General features: G+C 37.9%; 2 protein-coding genes across 4 annotated transcripts in view; both read left to right on the top strand.

Annotated features, from left to right (window-relative positions):
• Window positions 1-946: 946 nt before the first annotated feature.
• LOC144089624 (protein tyrosine phosphatase type IVA 2-like) lies at window positions 947-7806 on the top strand. Its single transcript, XM_077620653.1, has 9 exons — window positions 947-1072; window positions 1593-1743; window positions 1872-2000; window positions 3208-3261; window positions 3488-3609; window positions 3718-3810; window positions 4804-4934; window positions 5263-5337; window positions 6563-7806. The coding sequence occupies exons 5-9, from the start codon at window positions 3514-3516 to the stop codon at window positions 6672-6674; spliced, it is 507 nt and encodes a 168-aa protein (XP_077476779.1). The 5' UTR covers window positions 947-1072; window positions 1593-1743; window positions 1872-2000; window positions 3208-3261; window positions 3488-3513; the 3' UTR covers window positions 6675-7806.
• Window positions 7807-9428: 1622 nt separating this feature from the next.
• The window catches only part of LOC144089623 (apoptosis-stimulating of p53 protein 1-like), a 35139-nt gene continuing 24718 nt past the window's right edge, over window positions 9429-19849 (top strand). Inside the window, exons 1-4 of one of the 3 annotated variants that reach the window (XM_077620647.1) lie at window positions 9429-10074; window positions 14699-14846; window positions 17398-17505; window positions 18177-18238. In XM_077620647.1, coding sequence (XP_077476773.1) covers window positions 10066-10074; window positions 14699-14846; window positions 17398-17505; window positions 18177-18238 — 327 coding nt within the window. In that variant the 5' untranslated portion in view covers window positions 9429-10065. The remainder of the gene's footprint in view (window positions 10075-14698; window positions 14847-17397; window positions 17506-18176; window positions 18239-19849) is intronic. The other 2 variants (XM_077620646.1, XM_077620648.1) reach the window with 2 other exon arrangements.

Below are 19849 nucleotides of genomic sequence, written 5' to 3'. Positions count from 1 at the left end.
GAGACAGAGGGAGAGGGAGAAACCGAGAGAGAGCGCGAAAGAGAGAGAAAGAGAATGAGAGCGAGAGAGCGAGAGAGACAGAGAGAGAGACAGAGAGAGAGACAGAGAGAAAGAGAGAAGAGAGAGAAAGAGAGAGGGAGAGGGACAGAGAAAAAGAATGAGAGAGAGAAAGAGAGAGAGGGAGAGGGACAGAGAGAAAAAGAATGAGAGAAAGAGAGACAAAGAAAGAGAGAGAAAGAGAGACAAGAGAGAGAGAGAATGAGAGAGAGAAAGAGAGAGAGAGAGAGGGAGAGAGAGAGAGAGAGAATGAGTGAGAGAGAGAGAGAGAGAGAGAGAGAGAGAGAGAGAGAGAGAGAGAGAGAGAGAGAGAGAGAGAGAGAGAGAGAGAGAGAGAGAGAGAGAGAGAGAGAGAGGGAGAATGAGTGAGAGGTTATAGATACTATATTGGTGGAGAGGGGATGTTTTCAAATGTAGTTGGGGATAAAATATCGGCGGCCATCTTTCAGCAGTGGACATTTCTGCCATGCTCTTACAGCAGTAAACATATAATATTACATTTTCTCTCTCTTCACTCGCCAGTTTTTTTGACAGACTTACAAACAATTTGGTTCAAACCAAACCGTATTAGCATGGCTATGATAAAGGTGGGTTGATTTTTTTCCCCCTGTTTAAATGTTACATTTCAAAAAATGCATCAAACGTAAAACACCTCTGACGATCATTTGACGCTATTTTAACATCGGATGACTATTCACCAATCTGTTGTCATTTCAAAATACACGCGCCATCAACTTTATTTACAGTATTGTGGCGAGAATGCATCTGACATTAAGATGGCCGATAAATAACGACCTGCTGCCGATTTTTCAGAAATCTAGCCTTCCCATATATTATGCCTATGGTTGCACGGAGGACTGAGGTGTTAAGAAGTAAATGGGAGTACTACGTAGTAGTAATAATTTAGCACCATATAGTATTATAGAGAGATAATTTTTCACAACATGTCTTCCCAAGCCGACTTCATATAATTTTTTCCGCTGACAGCTGATCTGATTTTCCTCTGAACGTCAAGGTTCGTATCTTTCTATACATACGTCTATGGGACAGGTTGTGCATGTTGGATAAAAATAATTGCAGTATCAATGTGTAAGTAATGACTGTTGTTTTTATTTAAGCTTTGATTTTGAAATGGAATTTCCTACCGTTTTATTTTTTACATGCACTGCTCTCATTTTTTTCCTCGAGGTATGTTAATAATAATGTAGCGAGGATGAACAGTAAGGAACATTAATGACTATAATGTTAATACAAGTTAGATGCTTAGGTCATATCGCAAATATAAAAAGAGACTCCTCAGCTATTGTCGAATAAAATCCCTTAAATCTTGAATTTGTGATTTTTTTTTAAAATTGTCCTATGAAAGTCATGTCTGCAATCTGAAGCTATATCACACAGATTTAACGCCACCGATATTTAATATTGCGAATATAAAAAAATACAAATCACTGTCGGAGTCCTGACTATTTTTTGTTCCCAACCTCTTTTCGTCTTTTTAATTGTTTTTGGCTATACGCTACCGTGTTCCATTTTAGCATCAAGCTAGCAGGCCGTCGTTAGCCCGGAACAGATTCAGAAGCAAAACAACAACAACAACAGCATCATCATCAATGGTGTTTCTACATCCACGAGACGTCGCTTTGTCCTGTGTGTGCTCAATGAACTGTCTCCTCAGCTCACATCACAGTGAGTAATGGTCGATTACACATTCTTATATCCATAGTTGAAACAGTTGGAGCATCATGACTACATTTCAGTAATGGACCCGTATGGTTTTAGCTCTTCCTTATTGCCTTGTATTTCTCCATTTTCAGGCTGCTCATGTATGGCAGTTGCAAGGCGTGAAGGGGAGTTCTGCCAAGCCCAGCACCTGCTGCTCATTGTGGACAAGTGAACCACAGAGACTGGAAAAATCGCAAACACTGCCTTTCACATTCACACAGGTGCGCCATAGTATACTTTATAAATTGTGCAGTGCTGTAAGATATGGAACAAAAATCTATCATGCTAGGCACCCTATTTCATCTTGATATCAATATTCCTTGACATAATAAAATTGTTTCTTCATCCTAACCCTAGTGAAAAACTACAAAAAATAAGACCGCTTTTCCCATTCACCCTTTTTTAGATTGACCTAAATTACAGCTGCCACAAATGTTACATGCATCAAGTAGTGCTGCAATGTAAAACTTTACAGTGTAAACACATTCAGTGCAGTGGCATGCACATTTTGTGGGAAAAAAAGTAAAAATATGTAATCATAAACCACCTGATGATGTATAGGTTTGCTCTCCTGACTTTGGTGCGAGCAGACAGGGCCTCAATTCCCGCTGATGGATTGGATTGGATAACTTTATTCATCCCGTATTTGGGAAATTTCATTGTGACAGTAGCAGAAAAGGCATAGTTAAAAGTTAGTGGTACGTTTGTGAGTTAATGGAAATGTCTCAAGCGGGGGAGACTTTTTGCACCAGTAAATCGTAATATAACATAAACAAATTTAAATGAACTTGGATTACGATGCAGACACACTCAAAAATAAATTTAATCTAACCTTACACTAAACTTAATTCTAATTTTGTTTTACATTTTTATACATTTCTCCCGGCCGGGTTGGCTCTGTTTGCCCCGCCTCCACACTGACTTTCAGTCAATATCGAGGGTTGTTTGAGTTTGTATTCCCTTCAAAATATTCTGAAAATGATGCACACAAATGTCCTCAAAATGGGATAACGCACGACCACTTGCCAACGAGAAGTAGTCTTGAATTAGCGATCGCTCCGCCAACGAGAGCTAACAGGCTATGGGGGGAAAACACTGAAAAAATGCAACGCTCCGCCCAGTGCTCACAGAGACATTACAAAGAGGTAGTTGCGACCAGAGACACTTGCCATATGCAGCCATCAATACCGCCACATTTGGCTCCCGAGCCGTAGGTTCCCTACCCCTGTTCTAGAGCAAACAATTAGTGTGGCAAGTTAGCCCAAATCAGGCGCCAACTGCTGGCCAAAATGTACATTGCAGAAACAGGTCCATTACAGGAATAATGATATATCTTGGCACTGAGTGATGGCAATCATAATACAAAATAATATAATAATAATGGTACTAATGCTAGACAGGATAATAACACTGTCACTACCTTTGCAGGTCTTCCCTGTCATCTTGTTGAACCTCATGAAGAAAACCTTTGGCACAGCAGAGGTTCTATTTTTGATTTTTGTTCTCAACCTTATCTTGCCTTTCTTTTTAACTTCCCCATCTCATTTTCCTTCTCATCTGTTCTTCATCTGAATTACCTCTCTGGATGGGTTGAGGTTTTTTGAAGGAAGGCTGGGTTGATATTTTTGTTTTGCCATCTCACACAGTCTTAAGATTTTGTCAACAATTCATTCTGTTTATCACTCGACCTTTGCTATTCTACATTTAGTACAGCACACTTGTGCAGGCATAAAAATGAATCGACTTGCCCCAGTGGAAATCACTTATGACTGTTTAAGGTTCCTCATCACGCACAACCCCACTAATGCTCAACTTGGAAGGTTAATAGAGGTAGGGCAACGTTTATAATTTTGTTCCAATAACATCTGTGCTATTATTTGCATGCTTTTAATTGTTGGAAGAGCATGTTGCGACAAATGTAATTGTGTTTATCCAAAGGATCTAAAGGCATATGGAGCTAACACCTTGGTTAGGGTGTGTGCTGCTACTTACGACAAGTCGCCAGTGGAACAAGAAGGCATTCGAGTCGTGGTGCGTGACACTTTGAAACTAGATTTTCTTTCATTTATTTACACAATTATTTATTTAATGAAAAACCAAACGAGGCGATCCGGTGAGGGAGTGGTTAGTGCGTCGGCCTCACAGTTCTGGGGTCCTGGGTTCGATCCGAGGTCGGTCCTCACTGTGTGGAGTTTGCATGTTCTCGCCAAGCTTGTGTGAGTTTTCTCCCGGTTCTTCGGTTTCCTTCCACATCCCCAAAACATGCATAGTAGCCTAGTTGAACTCCAGAAATTGCCCGTAGATGTGTGTGAGCGTATATGGTTGTCTGTCTCATTGTGCCCTGCGATTGGCCACTAATGGGAAAGGTTCCATCAGAAAGTGCCCCAAAATCAACAGAAAGTGATCCGTAAGTACCCTAAAATTAACAAGGAACTGACTCAATATTGAAGACTTTGACTCTCATTGACAACACTAGGCACTATCAATTTAAACTGGGAAGATTTATTTTGACTTGGAGGGCTAACGAACAAACATTTGGTCCTCCCAGTGAAAATGGATTGGACATCTAGCATTATCAATGGCTGCCAATGAGTTATCAAGGACGTTTACCCTAAAATGTCTCAAAATTAATAGAAAGTGACCAAAAATGTACAATTTCTCCAGAAATTGCATTTTCTGGTTCCAACTTCAACTACCGTATTTTATGGTCTATAAGTCACACTTTTTTGGAATAGTTTGGCCTGCGACTCATACGTTTTTCAATCCTCTCTGACCACCGATCTGAAAAACATATGATAACAGATGCCTATTTGGCCAGTTGTTCTCCTATCATTGTTACTTTAACGTAATTTTGTTCTTAGTTTCTGATAGATTAAGAATTGCCCTCCCAAAATGTGACTTATATATTTTGTCTTTTCATTGTGTTGTATTTGGCTGGTGCGATTTATAGTCTGAAAAATGCGGTAATTCCCTGCAATGAATGACTTTGCTAATATCCTCAATCCACAAATCTTTTCCCCCCAGGATATGCCATTTGATGACGGTTCTTCTCCCCCAGATCAAGTGGTTGATGATTGGTTGAGTCTTTTACAGACAAAGTTCCGGGACGAGCCGGGCAGCTGCGTGGCTGTGCATTGTGTTGCTGGACTGGGAAGGTATGTTTGCCCATAAATGTATGATATACATTTGATGCATTTATTTCAAATACTAAATAGGAGTGGGATAGTACTTGGCCTTGGTTAACTGGAACTGAAAAATGAGGTTGATTGGTTTGATGGAGGTTTTAGGAGATTTTTTTTGTCTGAGGAGCCAGCCTTCAAAGAGGTCTGTGGGTGTTTAAAATGGCTTGGCAACCAGTTGAAAAATCCATGACTGGTGAAAACTGATCAAAAAAGGTCAAATTTGATCTTTAGATTCATATGAGAAGCACTTACAATGGATTTAGGATGGATTCATTTGTTGGAATTGGCTTTTTGTCTCCAGAGCTCCAGTTCTGGTAGCCCTTGCGCTTGTCGAGTGTGGGATGGAGTATGAAGATGCTGTCCACTTCATAAGACTGTGAGTACAATTTTTGGCTTATTCTTGACAAAAACCATTTTACACTATGTCATGGGCATGTATACATTCTACAATAGCAAACTTATATACAGTGGTACCTCGAGATACAAGCTTAATGCGTTCCGGGACTGAGCTCGTATGTTGATATTCTCGTAACTCAAAGGAACATTTCCCATAGAAATGCACTAAAAACAAATTAATTTGTTCCAAACCTCTGAAAAAACACCCAAAACAGGATATTGGATTGGAAAAACATTTTTATTTGTTCTAATACGCCATCTCTTAACAAAGTAACAAACAACTAGTGGTTTAATATTACTACAATGTGTTTAATAGTACTAAAATTATATGGATTATGCAGGGGGGGAGAGAGAGAGAGAGACGGACAGAGAGAGGGGGGACTTTTTGCACGGAAACACGCTCGTAACATAACATAAACAAATTTAAATGAACTTGGATTACGATGCAGACACTCAAAAATACATTTAATCTAACCTTACACTAAATTTAATTCTAATTTTGCTTTAAATTTTGATACCTTTCTTCTCCCGGCTTGGCTTCATTTGCCCCGCCTCCACCCTGACTGCACAGCAACGCGCTCATAACATAACATAAACAAATTTAAATGAACTTGGATTACGATGCAGACACACTCAAAAAATAATTTAATCTAACCTTACACTAAACTTAATCCTAATTTTGTTTTAATCTTCTCCCGGCCGGGTTGGCTCTATTTGCCCCGCCTCCATCTTGACTTTCACATGCAGCTAAAAGGACCCTATCGAGCGTTATTTGCTTTGGTATTCCCTTGAAAATATTCCCAAAATGATGCACACAAATGTCCTCACAATAGGATAACGCACGACCACTTGCCAACGAGAAGTAGTATATACACCATTCGCACTGACTAACGGGGAAAAAAAAACCCTGAAAAAATGCAACGCTGCACCCAGTGCTCGCAGAGACATTACAAAGAGGGAGTTATGACCACAAAGACATTACACGAGGGAGTTGCGGGGAGAGAGTCAGTGCCCATGATGTTCTTATGAGCAGCCTCTCGCACCCGCTGTCTGCTTGTATATCAAAATTTGTCTCGGATCTCAAGATAAATATTTGCTCAAAATTTTACTTGTATCTCAAATTGCTCGTATGTCGAAGTACCACTGTACTTTGTTTCCTGTTGTTCCAGCATCATGAATGTTGTTTTTAAAATGCTCTCTTCCAGGAAGCGCCGTGGAGCGTTCAACTCAAAGCAGCTACTTTTCCTGGAAAACTACAAACCCAAACTGTGCTTGCGCTCCAAAGATGCTAACGGACAGACTTGCACATTACAGTAGGAGTTCAGTCGGTGGTTCAAGCATATTTTATTATATCTTTATAAAATTGACGATATCCATAAAACATCAAAGTAAGATGATCTCAGAAGCAATAAGAATTGTGTCGTGGCTAAGAGACTTACTTTTGAATTAACTTGGAGTCCTCAAGTATGCATTTTTCGATCTTACAACTGTGCAAAATGCGTCCAAAAAGTCTTGGAAAATCTTAAATGGAAAATTCATTTTTATATTTTGTTTTTTTAAATCTATAATTTAGTGGTTACTGGTCTATATCTAAGAGCATAACTCAAACATGCACAAGGTGTGCCATAAATCATTTTGGTCGCTCTCTATTCATTTTGAGGCATTTCATGTTCATTTTCTTGATAACTTATTGAGTGCCACGCTAGAAGTTTAATCCGTTTTGACTGGAAAAAGGCAAACTAACTTTTTTCCCCTCTTGATTCGACGTCTACCGTCATCATTGGCACTGAAAGACAATCATTCGCAGTTAGTCCTTCTGGTTTAAATGAATTGGACGTCTAACGTCCAAAAACATTTAACTGTGCTAAATATATGTCCCATTACAAAAACATTTAACTGTGCTAAATATATGTCCCATTACAAAAACATTTAACTGTGCTAAATATATGTATAAACCTCAGAAATCAGAAAAGGTTCATACCTTCAAAGTATGCTTAATATTTTGTAAATTGTGTCAGCTGTATCAACTCTTTCTACATAGTTGCAAGTAGGTTGGTTGTGTCGCAAGCAAAACACAAACACCACACTTGTCAGTGCTAAAAATAGGTAGCCTTGCTAGAGTCGCAAAGTCATGACCCGGTAGGCGTCAACTTGCTCCAGAAAAAACTTTGTTGTAAATATTGAACACTTGTGGTATCCTAACTAGGGCCCTGACCCATTCTTAGCCAAATTAATTCTTTTAGTGGCTTGATTTTTTTTTAATGCTTGGCTAAATAATCTGAATGTTTTAAGTTATTCCCTTTCTCATATCCTCATTTTTTCAGTTGTCAGTATCTCATTGTACATAGACAATATGAAATGATTGCACTTTGAAGGTGTATGTACTGAATAATCCTCAGTTAAATTGATAAATTGGAGGTCAAGAAGAGAAAACACATGAATCATGTGTTTTTTACACTAAATACAGTTTGTTTCATTCACCTATTTTTATTTTTTGTTTTTATTTTTTTTCCTTTCAAAATTTGTGCTTTGTGAATGTTGTTGACGTCTAGTTCCAATCTTTAGTCTTGCTAGTTTTCAGATGTAGGCTAGAATACTATAGCTTAGTAATGTTAAGAAAAGATTTTCAAATATATGTACGTCACATAAATCAAGCTGAACTGTTGTAGGCAAATGTTGCTATGTTATTCGGTTTTAATGTATCCAGTGTTTGTCTCATGTCACTGTTTCTCTGTTTGCGATAGTTTGCCGAAGGACACCAGGTCGTGTGTTGGGAAATAGATTAAGAATTGTTATACGTATCTGTAGTACTGTTAAAACAAAAATAATCGTATATTTGTCCCCTTACAAAAACATTTAACTGTGCTAAATATATGTACAAACCTCAGAAATCAGAAAAGGTTCATACCTTCACAGTATGCTTAATACTTTGTAAATTGTGTCAGAACAAACCCTGATAAAAAAATCATTTAAAAAAAGGATTTTTAAATGAAAAAAATCTGTATCCCTTTATGATGCTGTTTTCTTGTCTTTATGCTGAATAGTAGAATATTGGATCACTGTAATGCAGTGGTTTGCATGGTAACAGTCCACATGAGAACACACTAAAATTGAGAAAACCAAAATTTTGCCAATTCAGCAAGTTCTTTTTATGTCTAATACTCTTGTGTTTTGTGTTAGACTATTCTAATTTCCTTATTAGTTTATTTGCTTTTCCTTTGTATCTGTTAGTACAGGAATATTTACTTATTTTACTATGTTTGTGTGAAATAATTAAACATGATGAGTAGACTTGTTTGTGTACTCGTACAAAGCATAAACACTAGGGTGAATATCCAAATTTGAAGGCATGTTAATGCCTTAAGACACCTATTGGCAGCATATCATCATATTTGTAAAATTCAATGGCAAGGACACATTTATGGGTTATTTCACAAACATGTAAGCTACCCTTTGCTGACACTCTTTAGAGAAATGTTTGCGTGTTGTCAGGTCAGTCACTAAATCCAATCAACCTTGAACCGACTATTGTTTCCATGTGATGCAACTCTGACGATGTTGCACACAATTATACAACAACGATGTAGCCTAGTTTACGCCTTTTCGACCATGTTTGAGCAATACATTGGCCTTTACAATTCCTTATTGTCAGACAATCCTTTTGTTGACCCGCTACTCATCATTAGAATCGGAACACTTCATTAAATAAAGCTTTAATTGACGCTTTAAAATAATATGCAGATTGCATGTTTTCCTTCCCGGGGAATTGATCGGTCGCTGCGAATCCTTCCAGTCAAAATAAATAGGACGTCTCTCGATGTCAATGGCAGTGAATGACATAAATAGGGATAGCATTTGAGTTATTGGCTTCAGAGGACGGTAGAGGGCGCCAAAGTTTCACGCGCCTATCATTGAAGGTCATTGAATGTTGCTGTGGATATGGATTCTTATCTTCCAAGACCTGTATTATCATAAATTACAGAATATTCCATTTCAAATATTTTTAAATAAATAGTTTAATAGTTATTTTTTTTTGTCTTTTCATATTGTTTAAAAATTACATGAAACTGGCTCAATTGCAGTCAAATCCAAATACAAATGTTGAAAAATGACATTATAATCTATTATACTTGCATGAACAGTAATCGGCTTTGACCACAGTTCACCCGCAGAGGGATGTCCAACAATTGAGCTGCCATGCCTGATTAATATTCCATAAAAAAAATCATATCCAATATTAATTTCCACCGTTTTATGGCATAAGCTTACATTTAAAAAGCAATAAAAATAATTTATTGGATGGGGGAGGAGGAGAGACAGATGTGACGGATGAGCCGGACGGTGACCTACTTCAAATTGAGAACATTCGAAGCCCGCTAAATGATGAGCAAACAATAACATGTTATTTTCTTCTTGTATGCTAATATTGCAGTGGGTTTCAACTATGTGAGATCTCCCTGGTGGTTGAAGCGATCAAGAGGAACAGCGAGGGAGGAAGACGGCAGGAAGGAAGGAAGCACGGGGGTGGGGGTTGAGAGGAAAGAAGAGAGCAGGACTTTTGGCTTTTCCATGCATCTGGATTTCTGCTGCACTCCAAGTCTGGGAGGAGATCGAGAGAACCAAAGACACATTTGTGAAGAAGAAACGAGGAAAGGAGAGGACAAAGTTCTTTTTTTCCAAGTGGGCAGGAGCGGTGTGAGGAGCAGGAATGTTACCGGTGAGTTTCATTTTTTATTTTTTTAATGATGGGATGAATATTTTATTTGAACCCTTCATTGGGTCCCAATGGCAACTGTTTGAATGTGAATGATTGGATGTTTGATATAATCAATGGCACTGAAATAAGGGACTGGTAAAACTAAACCATGCTATTACTGATAGCGTTCCAATACAATGACAAAACTTAAATATAAATAGTAAGAGGTTGAATTAATGTGTGGTAGTTAAGTCTCTAGCTACATTTAACGGTGATAGATGTCCTATTATGTGGGCTTTTAATTTTTCTGCTGGGAATTTAATGTTGTTTTTTAAATACATGACAAATAACTATTAGAATGTGTTAATGACATGCATTTTAAACAGTTTTTTTTAAATCTCATACTATTTATGTCAGAATTTTCTTGAAATTCACTTCACAGTAAATTATTATTATTAATTTATTGAAGTAAACTGAACTTCCATAAAGTAGTCTGAACTCAAACATTTAAGTAAAATGTATTCAATTTCAAATATGCATATAAAATATAATATGATGTCCTATTATGTGGGCTTTTAATTTTTCTGCTGGGAATTTAATGTTTTTTTTTAAATACATGACAAATAACTATTAAAATGTGTTAATGACATGCATTTTAAACAGTATTTTTTTAAATCTCATACTATTTATGTCAGAATTGGCTTGAAATTCACTACACAGTAAATTATTATTATTATTTTATTTAAGTAAACTGAACTTCCATAAAGTAGTCTGAACTCAAACATTTAAGTAAAATGTATATATATATATGCATATAAAATATTTTAATCCAATCAAACCCAGGTTATCTCAGTGATCACACCCAAATTAATACCATTAGTAATTTTATCAAGTTAACAATTGTTGGGGATACTCAAAATACTTGACAATTTAATCTATAATTGTGTATGGTTTTACTCTCCTGCGACTGTCGATCTCTGTTTACCCCATTTTCTAGACAATAAATCTAACCTGAGTGAGCCAAAGGCTAAATAGGAATCTGTTAACATAACAAATTAACAGATATTCATATAACCATAGCCCCCCAATCTTAACCTGTTTATTAAAGTTTCAATACCACTCTAAATCTCTACTAAATCCATTAAAGTCTAAACTTCTAAAAGATTCTGACAACTCTATAAGTATATTGTATGCCCAGAGCAACATTTTTATGGTTGTCCAAATTGTGAAAATGCATTTTACTGGTATCATTCAGAAGCATTCTTGTTTTTCTACTTGTACGTGTATATGTACTTGCTTTTTTCATCCAAAGTGCCAAAGAGCATGGGCGATTTTTTTTTAAAAAGGGATGACTTGAAGAAATGTATTATTTTTGCAAAGCACATCCTGAAAGTTCAGTAAATTTCCAAGGTATTAGTTAGTATACTGTATATTAGTATATAAGCTAGTTTGCACGATACATATTTTTTGGTTTCTGATACAGATTTGGTTAGGAGTAGTACTGGGGGTCGGGGGTTCAATTCCAGGTCAGTCCTTACTGTGTGGAGTTTGCATATTCTCCCCAGGCTTGCATGGGTTTTCTCCAGGTACACTGGTTTCCTCCCACATCCCAAAAATATGCATGAGGTTGGCTGGTTGAACACTCTACATTGCCTCTATGTATACGTGTGAACGTGAAATTTTGTCGGTTCCCTTGTCCCCTGCGATTGGGTGGCCACTGATTCAGGGTGTCCCCTGCCTGGGGCCCATAGTTAGGTGGGGTAGGCTCCAGCACCCCCCGCAACTCTTGTGATGATAACAGGTATGGAAAATGAATGAACATCTATCCATTTGAACAGTTTATCCTCACAAGGGTTGCTAGGCGTACTGGAGCCTATCCTAGCTAACGGGGCAGGGGATCACCTGAATTGGTGGCCAGCCAATCGCAGGGCACAAGGAGACCATTCAAGCTCACACTCATACTTAGGGGCAATTTAGAGTGTGTGAGCATGTTTTTGGGATGTGGGAGATAACTGGAGTACCCGGAGAAAACCCACGCCAACATGAAAATTCCACACAGGAATGTTCGAAGCTGGGATTGAAACCACAATGTCAGAAATGTGATGCCAACGCGGTAACCACTCAACCACTAGGAAATTTGATATTGATACTCAAAATAATACTCAATGCCGCTTTTGATATCATCTAAATTGATTTTTTTCCAATTGTATACTCTCTATGTAGTATTTTTTTATTAATTAATGTTCATATAATTAATTATTTTGCCAATATTTAATGTATAATTGATAAATTACAATAAATAAAAAACTAAGTGATTATGTTGTGATGAATAATAATTACTCCTCTTATTAATTATAAACTAATCAATAAATCCAGGCGTCAAGGGATTCATTCTTTTGCTGTGTTTGAGACCTATATACTTCAACTGTGGACTTCACAAATACAGATATTAGACTTGTGACCCAAAAAGAGTGTTTTCTTTTCCTAGTTGAAGTGGAGGCTCGTGTTTAAGTGGTCACATGTGGTTCCTATAGAGATGATACTTGGCTCAGCATGTGTGGGGTGTGTGTACGTGTGTGTCTGTGTGTGTGTGTGTGTCCATGCATGCATGTGTGCTTGGGTGTGGGCAGAAGAATCTTGACTCAATGGAACGCAAATCACCTTCAGCTGTCACTGTGTTTTCATGTGCTTTGTGCAACCCCCTATGTTTGGTTCTTTGTCTTTTTCTTTCTCAATATATATTGCAATAACATTTTGCGTTTTTCATCAGATTACTTGAATAGCTCTGTATGGGATGATTTAAATTAGAGAATAAGATAATTAAGTCATACATTGCAATGTTAAAATAACAATATCATTATTTTAAAAGATAAAATTTGTAATATTATGTGAATACATTTGTTGTTTTGCTTATTTCAATGCAAAAATTTGGGAAACACTTATTTAGCATAATTTGGATTAAATTTGGGTGTCCGGTGAAAAGCTCAATCACCTATGAAGGGATCGGAGTAGAGACGCTGCTCCTTTGCATTGAGAAGAGCCAGATTGGATTGAATTGGGTAACTTTATTCATCCCGTATTCGGGAAATTTCATTGTGGCAGTAGCAAGAGGGTGATTAGACAGAACAACAAAGCAAAAGCACAAAATACATAGCAAATCAAAGTAAATGGGATCATTAAGAGTCACCAAATCAAATCATTAAGAAAAGCAGCAAAAACACAAAACGAGCAAGAGTGGACGGAGCTACCGCCGCCGGCTGCCACTTGAACGGCGCCATCTTGGTTGCGGTAGCTAAAACGGATACAGACTAAAAAAGACGTAAAGTTGGACAAAAACTGGAACCACACACAGGAAGTCTTCCACAAGATGGTGAACTTCTGCAGACTCGGACCGAGGTAGAGAATATGAAGAAAACAGCAGCAGGGCAGAACTCCTCGACTCCGTTGCTGGTAAGCGCCGACAGCTCTTCCATCTTATCCCACGATGGAATGGTTGGTCAGAAGCGTTGCTTCTTCTCCCGGCACTTTTGTCCAGCTCCGAATTCCCAGCGGTAATTGAGGTGTTGCTCCTTCTGCTGCGTATTGTAACAGCTAGTCCCATGTGTATGACAGCGTAGGCATGGCTGAATGGTTCCAAAAAAGAAGTAGCAGAAAGAAGCCAGGCTAACAGAACAAAGAAAGTTGTAAAAACATTAAAGTAAGTATAAAGTACAAAGTAAAGTAAAAAGGAATGTATTAAGAAATCTTAAAATGCAATTTAAAAAAGATAGAAGGGCTGTAAAACACAAAAAACAAATAAGAGTGGACAGAGCTACTGCCACTGGCTTCCACGTGACGGTGCCATTTTGTTGTTTGGAAGTGGCTTGGCCATCTGATCAGGATCCCTCTTGGATGCCTCTCTAGTTAGGTGTTCTGGACATGCCCTACTGACAGGAGGTCGCGGGCCTGATCACGAACACCTTGCGATCCCTCTGGAAAAACTGGATGAAGCCACTGGCGAGATTCCCTGCTGAAGCTGCTGCACCCGTGACCCAATCTTGGATAATAAATAATTAAATGGGACAATGCTAAGAAATATGAAAAAATAAGGCCCTCATAAGGATGATTGCTGTACTATATCCCCTTTATCATTTGTGTGTGTGTGTTTCCTGTGTGTGTGTTTGCATGTGTAGAGAGTGCGTGGGAACGGGTGTTTGTATCTAATCCAAGATTTAGAGAATGTATCCCAGCTCTGTCCGTCTGCATGCAACCAGATCACATGATCTGGATAGGTGTGTAGACTACCAGGGATTAGTGTATAGTAATCAATCACATGGTATGTGATGTAAAGTTGTGGAAATAGTCACAGTGGACAATGCTTTTTTGTGCTAAGGGAAGAAATGAATATTTTGGGAAAAATGTGGCTTTAATGTTATGGTCACTATGCTAAATACCCTAAATTCACCATTCAACTGTTGACTTACAAAGAGGCATGACACCATCTTTCAGGTTGCATATATTCCTCTCAATGTGGATATTAGAATAATAACAATAACAATCACAATAACAATATTTATATTTAAAGAAAATTGTTTCAATGATTGATCCAAAATCCTGCTTTAGGAAAGAAAAACAAAAAAATAACTAATTGTTTCTCTGCTTATAGGTGATCCTGACAGTTTACCTCAATGACACCCAACAGATGCTTACTGAGGTCCCAGTTACACCCGCAACCAGAGTTGCAGATGTGGTGGAGTACTGTAAAGAGGCAGGCGAAGGGGAGTGTCACTTAGCTGAGAAATGGAATGGGCATGGTGAGTGTGTTTTTGGCCCCAAGATATAACATTTAGTTGAATAATACCTGTTTATAGGTATATAATTACACAGGGACCCATTCACTTACAAACACCATTAGAAAAATACAAAATCCCATTTCTGAAGAAATTGCGTGGGGATTCTTTGCTCTCTCTCCCATGGGTCACTGGCTGTAGATTTTTAGTCAAGTCTTGTTTTTTAACATTTTTAGGTCACTTTCTTGTTATCGCAATTGATGCCATGAACAGCGCGAGACATCCAAACCATTTTGACGTTGGTACATTTGCCCCTAACCCGTCAAAAGGGAATGGACGTCTAGCGCCGTCAATAGCACTGGAAGATGCGAGTCCTCCCAGTTAAAATCAATCAGAACAAATATCGTTGTAAGTTAATTGGGTGTCACTTCCTTGTTCATTTTAGGTTGCTTATGGGTCACTTTCTATTGATTCTGGGTCACTTTTTGCACATTTTGGGGCATTCTGTGGTCACTTGCTATACATTTGGGTCTTTTCCTGTTCATTTTAAGGCATTTTCTGGGTCAATAAAGGTTGATGTAAGGTATTTTCTTTCCATTGGAAGTAATGAGGATGTTTTTGTTAATTTTTTTTTGTGGAAGCGTGTGCTTCAGGTTAAGACTGTACTCTCGTGTAGCTTGATTTCCTACGTTTGGTGACATGTAAATTATTTGAAAAGGATTTTAAAAAACGTAGCATGACATACATTTTGAAATTTAAGTGTTTTTGCTATTGGGAATGAAGGGGCCTTTTTTTTGCTGATAAAAACGCGTTTTTCCCGCAACTGTTAATGTTATAGGTGAAATCGAAATTGAGGCGTCATCCCGTGAGTTATAAAACGTTTTAAATATGTTAAACTGTGAGAATCAGTGTTACCAAAAATAGTGGACAGGATTTTTTTTTTTTACAAATTCTGTATGTGGGGAGCATGAACATAGTATGAGGTATAATGTGAATAAGAGGATAGACATGAACAAAGCCCAGCCCATGAAAGCATAGCCTCATTTTATGCCTTGTCAAACTAAATGGACCAGTCTATTACATGCATACACTGGGAACCACTGTGGCCTTAATTCATTCAACCCAAACTGTTAGACCAGCGATCCACATCACATCGCTGAGTATGTGTGACTTGAGTGGTCAGACTATAAAAGGTTCTAATACAATAATGCTTTTAAAGGTTAAACATATAAAGCAGTAGTCAATAAATGGAAACAATAAATTACCGTATGTCCCATAACAAGTTGCAAGATGTCTTGTCTCAAGGCTACAGTACAGCCGAATTGTTATATGTTTTTGTTTGTGCTATTATTCATGTTCCTGGCATTTGTATTTTTATATATATTATATATTATATGTTATATATATTATTTATTTTTTCTTGCAAACTCTACAGAGGGCCAACTCACACACATGCGTTCATGCAAGAAGGGATTCAATGTGAAAAAGGGGGACAGACAGCACTTCATCATCTGAGCTCTGTTGTGGTTATGGTCAGGGTTGGCTTGCGGCATAGACAGTTTATGAATTTATTTGAGCCACATCCGCTGAGCGTGCATTCATTACCATGTTTTTTGTGCAAGTCCATTTCCTCAACATTTCAAATTTGTGCTGTATGAAAGCATATAAAAGTTGCTATCGATATTTTGCAAACATTCATGATAGGCAGACTGAACAAAATTATCGCTAGGTGTGAATGTGTGCGCGAATAATTGTTTGTTTTTATTTGTGCTTCGCGATTTGCTGGCAAGCAGTTCAGTGTGTACCCCACATACTACCTGTAGTTAGGTGGGATGGGTAACAGAACCCCCACGGCCCTTGTGAGAATAAGCATTTAAAAAATGAATGGATTAAGATACCAGTTCCTGCAATGCAAATGTTGATCAGCAGAAGGCATTCAATTCGCGCTCACTTTCTACATTGATCAGATTTCCTATGGCACAGTACTACTACCATTCGGCCTTAAGATGTCCCAAACATCCCCTGATAGATAGCCAATTGGGTTTCCCGCCAAATGTATTTGAGTAATGCATGCAAGATAATGGAAAATAACAACACAAAATTCACACAGAACACATACAACACAAATAATTCAAAATATCTATATTAGATAATTTATGGTTTTACTGTATTTTCTACACATTAAGAGCTGGTGTATTATCTTAATCCTGTACATAATTTGTCATTGATTTAATATTTACGAAATGTCCATAATATACTATATACTAACCTACTTTATTTGACGTATAGTTTGGATGCTATATGCATGCAGTATGTCATTAGATCAAATATATATCATCGTATTATTTCATTCCCTCAAACAAAAAAAATCAATGAAAGATTTCTTTCAATTCTTATCAGTTTCTCCTGTGATTGGCTGGCCACCGATTCAGTGTGTCTGATGCCTACTGACCGTAGTAAGCTTGGATAGGCTCCAGCACCCCCCTTGACTTTTGTGAGGATAAGCAAAGGAAATTGAATGAATGATGGGTTTCTTTCCCTTTTGACAGTTGGTTTTCTTTCTGTCTCACTACAGAGCGAGTTCTCCCTCAGCCATTGTTACTAATGGATCTTCTTCAGCAGTGGGGTGCAAGGAGGCCTGAGGTCAGCTTCTACCTGCGACACTGTCCTTCTGTCCCGCAAGGTAAAGCACTGTACTATGCAATGGGTATACCAACTGTGTGCATGTCCAGGTTTGGTGCTTCAATCCTGCAAGAGAAGAATATTGTGAGCCATTTTATCAACCTGTTGTCAGTTGCATTACAGTGATTTAAAAAAAAATAATTGTACTTGATTGGTATATGTATTTTTATTACTTTGTCAGGCAAATATATACCCGCAAGAAGAACAGTACACAATGAGTAGTGTTTACAAGGTTTAGAGGTGAGGTCAGGGGCTCGGTCAGCAATTAGCCCGATAAGATGATTAGAATTATGTAACATGCATGGTGCGACCCTGAATAGGAAGGGCTGCCTGAGAAATGTTACTTCATAGGTTCATTTATTTTAATTCATGCAAACACTTCATTGGCAGTTATTTTCAGAACTCTGATCAAAATATTGGTATATTTTCCAGGTTCAGCAAATATACAAAGATATCAAGTGTCAAAATATGTTGGGACAGAAAATCAAATGTAGATTTTTTTCTGAATTCAACTACAAGGTACGGCCTGAGGCTAGTCTTGTTGTCACCACATGTTAGAAATGCTTTTAGTTCAGGGCTTTAATATTCTCCACGTGACAGCGCAAAATGGCTGCATCATGGATGACCACTCCGTAAGAAGCTTTACTAATGACAATGTTTCTGCTTCTTAAGGAAGTTTGCAGGCTTTTGAGACAACCTGGAGCAAGGAAACAACAGAAGGCTCTAATACTGGCGTAAGACATCCATCACACAAACACACTTACCACGTTTTTGTCATACTTGCACTGTTCAGGGCGAGAATATAGAGCACACTTGACCATAGACCACATTTTACCAAAAATCGATGTATATACTCCACATGAATACTCCACATGTTTCCATGTCTTAATATGGGATATTTCCATTTATTTAAAGACAAAACATATCACTAAGTTTACAAAAAGAAAAATCCACTTTACCTCAACCTCTATAGTCGCGAAGTCCTCTTTAAATCCCCATTGGCAGGCCATTTAACTTGAGGTTAACGGATATATTGGTAGTGCTAGCATCGCATTGTGGTTATCCAACCGCTTTTTAAGATATGTTAGGGTGAACATTAATTCACAAAAACATCAACAATCTGTCAAAACTCCCATTGCCTTTCGTCGGCAATAACGTCATCTGAGTTCTGGTTGAAATGGACTAATATGCACCAGTGCAGCATCCTCTCATCGCAGCAAATATTGTATATCTGCCCGTTTAAAATCTGAAAAAAGTTTTTGATGAAGTCTGATGAAAAAGTAATGCCTTTTATCTAACGCAATTTTTGGAACACTAACATACGCATCGTATTTTTAGCCACAGTGTCATAACAAGTGCTATTTCTGTATTTTACACACACACAAAGGACGCACCGTTTTTATAGACGCAGACAGGCATGGCAAAACATACACAGGCTTAAACATACACGCTACACCCACACGCTAAAAACAAGTTTTTTTATGTAGCCATTTTACAATGTACTCATGTCATCATCACCCACAAATCCATCAAAGTCCTCATTTTCTGTGTCCGAATTGAACAATTGTCCAAATGAGTCATCGAAAACGCTGAGTTTTATACGTTCGTCCAGGCGGCCACAATCCATTCGCAAATAGTAGCTAGCTAGTAGCTAGCGTAGCTATTCCAGCGCTGCCTTCCACGCTTTGTAAAGCTGTGTTGATGTCGATGTCCAGGCCACAATCCATTGGGTGTATTGACAAAAGAACTATATATCCCAGCAGTCACTGCACAGTACTTTTTCTACGGGAAAAATAGTAGAGTCGGGGGCTGCTTGCCGTAGTTGTGAGAGCTGTAGAGGATGGTGTACCCTATCGACTAATTTATTTTATTTTATCGTATAACAATTTTATTATTGGTCCATACATAAAGCGCACTGGATTATAAGACGCTCTGTCTATTTTGGAGAAAATTTAAGACTTTTATGTGCGCCTTATAGTCGTGAAAATACGGTAACTAAGGATGCATTTATGTCAGAGCACACGAGAAATTCAGTGTTATCACAACGTCACCTGGAGCAAAAGTTCCAAAAATATCTTTTTTTTTAAATGAGAAAATGTGGATTTTGTTTGTTCTCCCAGAGATAAGGCGCTTTTTATAAAAGCCGCAGGGATCAAAAGAGTAGTGATAAAAATAGCGATTTATAGTCCAAAAATTAATGTACTTATACTTTATCCGCAGCTATATTTCTAGTCAAAATGTGTCCAAACAATGCCACAAGGACAGTTCAACCAATAAGGTTTCTTCTGGAACAAGCAGCACCTAACTCTAATCAACTGATTACACTTTTAAAACAGCAGAGTGGT

Source organism: Stigmatopora argus, chromosome 15 (assembly GCF_051989625.1).
Source record: "Stigmatopora argus isolate UIUO_Sarg chromosome 15, RoL_Sarg_1.0, whole genome shotgun sequence".
In the NCBI taxonomy this organism is placed as follows: Eukaryota; Metazoa; Chordata; class Actinopteri; order Syngnathiformes; family Syngnathidae; genus Stigmatopora; species Stigmatopora argus.
This window is presented reverse-complemented; position numbering and strand designations above follow the sequence as displayed.